This window comes from Dromiciops gliroides, chromosome 4, assembly GCF_019393635.1.
Source record: "Dromiciops gliroides isolate mDroGli1 chromosome 4, mDroGli1.pri, whole genome shotgun sequence".
NCBI classification, from domain to species: Eukaryota; Metazoa; Chordata; class Mammalia; order Microbiotheria; family Microbiotheriidae; genus Dromiciops; species Dromiciops gliroides.
This window is the reverse complement of record NC_057864.1, coordinates 39006463-39013339: the sequence shown is the minus strand read 5'-3', so window position 1 is coordinate 39013339 and position 6877 is coordinate 39006463. Positions and strand designations below refer to the sequence as shown.

Here is a 6877-nt window from a genome sequence, read left to right as displayed (position 1 = left end):
GCCCCCTATAGCCAACTCTTAACAGTAGTGAGATAGAGGAGAAATGTAGACAGCAAAAATAAAAATAACTCATTTTAGTCAATATATCTCTCCCCCTTCTTTCTTCTAAGTTGCTACCAGGTAGCCTATTATTTTTAAAGGCATTACTTGATAGCTTGAATTTCAATAATTAAGATTCAACTGGGGGGCAGCTAGGTGGCACAGTGGATAGAGCACCGGCCCTGGAGTCAGGAGTACCTGAGTTCAAATCCGGCCTCAGACACTTAACACTTGCTAGCTGTGTGACCCTGGGCAAGTCACTTAACCCCAATTGCCACACTAAAAAAAAAAAAAAAAAAAAAAAAGATTCAACTGGGGCAGCTAGGTGGCACTGTGGATAAAGCATTGATCCTGGAGTCAGGAGGACCTGAGTTCAAATCCAGCCTCAGACACTTGACACTTACTAATGTGATGAAATAATGGGATTTTAGCAGATACTCAAAGACCCACCTGTAGATTAATCTATACTGATTGAATCAAGTGAGAGTGATTGACTGCTGATTAAGCCTACTTCAAGTTAACTGGATTGTAATCACACCTGGCTATCCCTTAAGAAGGTATTGTTCTCAGAAACTAGACTGTGAACTCAACTTGAGAACACCTTCAAAGACAATGGATTTGGATGATGCCAACCAATCACCTTGAAGCAGGGTGTAAGGACCGCCTCTGTTCCAGATGTATAAAAAAGCTTCCACAAACAGCTTGCGAGAGGGTGTTCCTGATTAAAGCAGGCTCGTGGAGGAGGACTTCAGGAAGAACCCAACCAGGCTGGAACTCTAGGCTAGACTGGAGCTGAAGCTTCTGATTTAAGGTGACCACAATTTAGATTTTAAACATCACACTGGCTGTGTGACCCTGGGCAAGTCACTTAACCCCAATTGCCTCAACCCCCCCCCAAAAAGATTCAACGAACATTAGATACCTCCTATGCTATGTGCTAGCGTTTAGGTAACACAGAGTCCCTGCAGAAAAGGCAAAGGATTTGGGTAACTTGTCAGTTAAAGAAGCACTCTTTTGTGTGACAGGATATACTATATAATCTCTTTATCAGTTGGTGTCATTTCTTTCAAAACTTCAAAAAAGGTTTTAGTTTGGTCTTAAAAATGCTAATATGAACAATTTTGGCAGCTGAAATAAAAGTTTTTTAAAAAGAAAATATTTAGATATCTGAGCTGTCTTTAAGCTAATTTTTGTTACTGATAGAACTACTAAAAAGTTCAAATGGTTAGTTCTGAAGCATTAAGACTATGGGAAGATAAAACACATCTAGTGATTCTTTTTCTTCCAACATTCTTTATCTCCGCCCCCCTCCATCATACTTCTGATTAAAACAATTAGCTACATCCAAAATTACCAGAATATATAAACCCAGGAATTATTACCAGATCAGGTGAAGGTTCCCTTTTACTTTAGTCAGATAATTCAGGAGGGAGACAAAAACAACACACTAAGGTATCAGGGCTTCATTTCATTGATGCTGAGAGAGGATACATCTAATTACCCAATCATCCCAATTAGACAGGAAGTTCACCTGCTGATAAACAGCAATCTTGGGATCACTTAGAATAAATTGTAGAAATAATTGGCTTTCCTAATCAATATTAACCTCATCATACTATACAGCTGCTGCTGCTTCTTCCAAACTAGATGTGGTGCTATTGTCTTTATGATATCTAACCTAGTTTTGATGGCAAAATTTCATAGCTAAGAAGTCAAAGTATACTCTTTGTTTTGTTTTTCTAAGCTGCCATCATTTTGGAACTGCTGAACTCTTGTAACTAATTCCTCTCCCTCAGGGAATAAACCTGAATTGCTATACAATAGACATAGAATTTACTTAAAAATTGATTTTAGCTCTTCTTTCCTACCTACCTTCCCAAAGTCACATCTTTCAAAACCCATTTCAAGGAGTAAAGGCTAGCACCATTTGAGCTTTTCCCCTCAAAAGTTTACAAATGAAATCCCAAAATTTTGTTAAAATGAATTTTAAAATCCATCTTGCATTTTTTTTTGTAAAATTCTACAGATTCATTTGCTCTGAGAGAAAGCTGTGGAAAATAGGTGCATGCAATTAAAAAAAATAAGTTAGGGGCAGCTAGGTGGCGCAGTGGTTAAAGCACCGGCATTGGATTCAGGAGTACCTGAGTTCAAATCCGGCCTCAGACACTTGACACTTACTAGCTGTGTGACCCTGGGCAAGTCACTTAACCCCCATTGCCTGCAAAACAAAAAAAAAAACAAACAAAAAAAAATAAGTTAAAAGTCACACTAAGGTTGTACTTGAAGTTTCTCAGAATTAATTTATCAAGAATTAAGTCCCTACTATGTACAGAGTACTGTTCCAGGTGCTAAATTTTTGTTGGCTAATGCAAGGATGGGAATAAGCCTCTTTAAATAACTAGGTCTGTAAAGTGACTCTCTATGAAAGGAAAATGACTATGTTTTGTTAGAATGTGGTGTTAGTCCCCCTTCAAATATCAGTGCTCTTAGGAACTAGGAAATAGTTCATTTTCCTCTCCCGTATTTCACAAATAAAGTGGCAAGGGAGAAAATAAGAATGAGGACTGCACAGCCCAAGGGTTTGCTGACTCGAAACTATACCAGTGTGACCTATGAAGCATAAATAGTGCACATAGTTATCATAACTTTATTATGAAGTATCCAAAATATTTTAAGTCTGATACTTGGGGGTAGAAATATGCAGTGATATATAGTAAATACAGAGTTTAAAGAAGTTTGGGAATAATTTAACAAGCTCCATTTGTTGGTTCTGTTCCGAGATTTGCCTGGAATTCTGAATTGCAGCTATTTTCAGTTCTTACCATTTCTTTCTTGCACCCGACAGTCAATTTTTTTTTGCATATTTCTACTAATTTTCCTTTAAATTCCCTGCTTTGTATGACAGTGACCTAGAGTATTCACCAAATTGTTATTTGTACTAAAAGAAGTTTTTCAGCATCCAGTAGGTGGCAGCAACTTTATTTTGTTAAATTACAAAAGCCACACAGATAGGTTTATTGGCAAAAATGATCACCCCTTTGCCCAGGTCTTGATGATCTCTTCAGCAGCATCCAGGGTACTGTCTTGCTGTAAATTAAGAATAGAATGGTTACAAAGTTCTATAACAGTTATATTGTTTATTTAACAAGTACTTACTATCCCCATATGTAGAGGAACTGATAGGTAAAAACAAACAAACAAACAAAACAAATAAAAAACAAACAAACAAAAAACCCCACCCAAGACACCATTCCCTATGTGTCAGAAACTTACAGCCTAATAAAATAACTAACAATGCACTAAGTGCTAGGGAAGAAGAGGCTTGATCAATGTCAAATGACTCAGTCAGTCTTCATGCAGGAGGGAGAATTTGAGGTAACCGTGAAGGAAGACTAAGACTTCTCAGATGGAAGGAAGGGAGATGGTGTTGCAGGTTTTGTAGGATTAGCAAAAACTTAAAAGCTGGTAATGTGTGTAATGTGGTTTGAGCTACAAGCACCAGGAGAACACAACATCCCTCGAGGACACAAAGCTGCTCCTTTCCTGGAGAAAGCACTCACACCAGCCATAATCACTCCAAAACACAGTCGACGGATGACTCCCCAAACTGCTTCTTGACTTTGTCCCCCCATTCCCACCCCTCTTTTATGGCTGTCTTTCCCCATTAGAATGTAAGGTCCTTGAGGAGTGGGACTATCTTTCTTTTTGCTTGTATTTGTATTCTGAAAGTTTTGCAAAGTGTCTGGTACATAGTAAGGATTAATAAAGTCTCTGTCTCTGTCTCTCTCTGTCTCCCTCCCTCTCTCTCTGTCTCTGTCTCTGTCTCTGTCTCTCTTCTCTCTCTCTCTCTCTCTTTCTCGTATACACACATACACTTCCCCCCTTCCCCAGTATAAAGTGTGTGATTCACTACAGTAGAATGTAAACTTACTTTAATAAAGCAAAACCGTACATATTTCTCAAACTGTTTTTTGTTGGTGCTACAGAATGCTGTAACAGGAATGGCTGTCAGTTTCTGAAGGAAATAAACATAAAAATTTAAAATAAACTAAAAGTTAAGATGTTACCATTAGTTTAAATCTAACACTATTTTAGTGACTATTCACATTAGAAAAAAATTTATTTTAGATACTCATAATAATTTTCTTATGTCTTAAGTCATTTTCCCCCAATTATATATAAAAACAATTTTTAACATTTGGATTTTTTTTAAACTTTGATTTCCAAATTATCTCACTCTCCTTCCCCCACAGTGAGAAGGAAAGCAGTTTGGTGTAGGTTATATGTGTGCAATTATGCAAAACACATTTCCATATTATATTGTCAAAGAAAACACACACCACCCCGAACACACACACACACACACGCACGCACACAAACCCCACAAATAAAAACAGCTGCTTGGATCTACAGATTCCATCAGTTCTTTCTTTGGAAGTGGACAGCATTTTTTCATCATGAGTCCTTTGGAATTATCTTAGATCATTGTATTGCTGAGAATAGCTAAATCATTCACAAAGTACAACTTTGCTGTTACTGTAGTGAGATGTCCCCTTGGTTCTAATCACTTCACTTTGCATCATTTCATGTAAGTCTTTCCAGTTTTTTCTGAGAGTATCCTGCTTATCATTTCTTATAGCACAATAATATTCTGTCACAGTCATAGACCACAACTCTTTCAGGCATTCCTTAATTGATGGGCATACACTCAATCTCTGTTCATTGCCACCACAAAAAGAGTTGTTGTAAATATTTTTGTATAAATAGATGCTTTTCCTTTTTTTTCTTTTGATCTCATTAGGATATAGACCTAGCAGTGGTTTTGCTAGGTCAAAGGGTCTACACTGTTTTGTAGCCCTATGGGCATAGTTCCAAATAGTTCTTCAAAATGATTGGATCAGTTCACAACTCTACCAACAGTTTATTAGTGACTTCAGTTTTCTCACATTTCCTCCAATGTGTCATTTTCCTTTTATATTAGCCAATCTGATAAGTATGAGGTGGTACCTCAGAGTTGTTTTAATTTGCATTCCTCTAATCAATAGTGATTTAATAAATTTTTAATATGACTATAGATAACATTAATTTTTCTTCTGAAAACTGGCTATTCATAATCTTTGAACATTTCTCAAGTGGGGAATGACTTTATTCTTATAAATTTGAATCCGTTCTCTATATATTTGATAAATAGGGCTTTTATCAGAGAAACTTGCTGTAAAACTTTTCCCAGTTATAATTACTGTGTATTTCCCTATATACTATTTCTCCCATCTCTCTCTCTCTCTCTCTCTCTCTCTCTCCATCCTCAAAATTGTTTTGCCTCTGATCATCTCCTTCAGTAATCTGCCCTCCCTTTTAATAGACTCATGCCTTTTCAAATCTCCTTCCCCTCCTATTTCCTTCCTATTTCCGCATAGGTTAAGATAGATTTTTATACCAAACTGAGTGTGTATGTTATTCCCTCTTTGAGCCAATTCAAATGAGAATAAGGTTCAAGTATTGTTTGCCACTCTCCCCCAATCTTTTCCTCTACTTTAAAAGCTCTTTTGCACCTCTTTAATGTGAGATAATTTACCACATTCTACCTTTCCCTTCCCCTTTCTCCCAGTGCATTCCTCTTTCTCACCCCATAATTTAATTTTTTTTTTGGTGAGGCAATTGGGGTTAAGTGACTTGCCCAGGGTCACACAGCTAGTAAGTGTTATGTGTCTGAGGCTGGATTTGAACTCAGGTCCTCCTGAATCCAGGGCCAGTGTTCTATCCACTGTACCACCTAGCTGCCCCAATTTAATTTTTTTAGATGCCAGCTCATCATAGTCAATTCAAACCTCTGCCATCTATGTATACTACTTCTAACTGCCCTAATAATGATAAAGTCCTTAGGAATCATAAGTATTATTACTGTGTCATGTAGGAATGTAAACAGTTAAACATTTTTTAATCCCTTATGATTTGTTTTTTCTGTTTACCTTTTTATGCTTCTCTTGAGTCTTGTATTTGAAAATCAAATTTTCTATTCAGTTCTGGTCTTTTCATCAGGAATGCTTGAAAGTCTGCCTTTTCATTAAATATTCATTTTCTCCCTATGGATTTATATTCAGTTTTGCTGGGTAAATAATTCTTGGTTGTAATCCTAGTTCTCCTGCCTTCCAGAATATCATATTCCAAGCCCTCAGTTCCTTCAATGTAGAAACTGCTAACTCTTGTGTGAATCCTGACTATGGCTATATGATATTTGAATTGTTTCTTTCTGACTGCTGGAAGTATTTTCTCATTGACTTGGAAGCTCTGGAATTTGGCTATGATATTCCTGGGAGTTTTCGTTTTGGGATCTCTTTCAGCAGGTGATCAGTAGATTCTTTTAATTTCTATTTTACCCTCTGATTCTAGAATATCAGGGAAGTTTTCCTTAATAATTTCTTGAAAGATGATGTCTAGATTCTTTTTATTTATCATGGCTTTCAGATAGTACAATACTTCTTAAATTATCTTCTCTCAATCTGTTTTCCAGTTCAGTTGTTTTTCCAATGAAATGTTTTACACTTTCTTCTATTTTTTCATTCTTTTTGTTTTGTCTTATTATTTCTTGATGTCTTAAGGAGTCATTAGCTTTTATGTGCCCAATTCTAATTTTTGTTTTGTTTTTGTGAGACAGTTGGGGTTAAGTGACTTGCCCAGGGTCACACAGCTAGTAAGTGTTAAGTGTCTGAGACCAGATTTGAACTCAGGTCCTCCTGAATCCAGGGCCAGTGCTCTATCCACTGCACCACCTAGCCACCCCCCAATTCTAATTTTTAAGGAATTATTTTCTTCAGTGAGCTTTTGTACCTTTTCCCAT

At 36.8% G+C, this 6877-nt stretch overlaps 1 protein-coding gene across 1 annotated transcript in view; it reads right to left on the bottom strand.

Annotated features, from left to right (window-relative positions):
- Nucleotides 1-2997: 2997 nt before the first annotated feature.
- The window catches only part of KYAT3 (kynurenine aminotransferase 3), a 55261-nt gene continuing 51381 nt past the window's right edge, over nt 2998-6877 (bottom strand). The window contains exons 13-14 of the mRNA XM_044005098.1: nt 3971-4054; nt 2998-3126 (exon numbers count right to left, since the gene is read on the bottom strand). Coding sequence (XP_043861033.1) covers nt 3070-3126; nt 3971-4054 — 141 coding nt within the window. The 3' untranslated portion in view covers nt 2998-3069. The remainder of the gene's footprint in view (nt 3127-3970; nt 4055-6877) is intronic.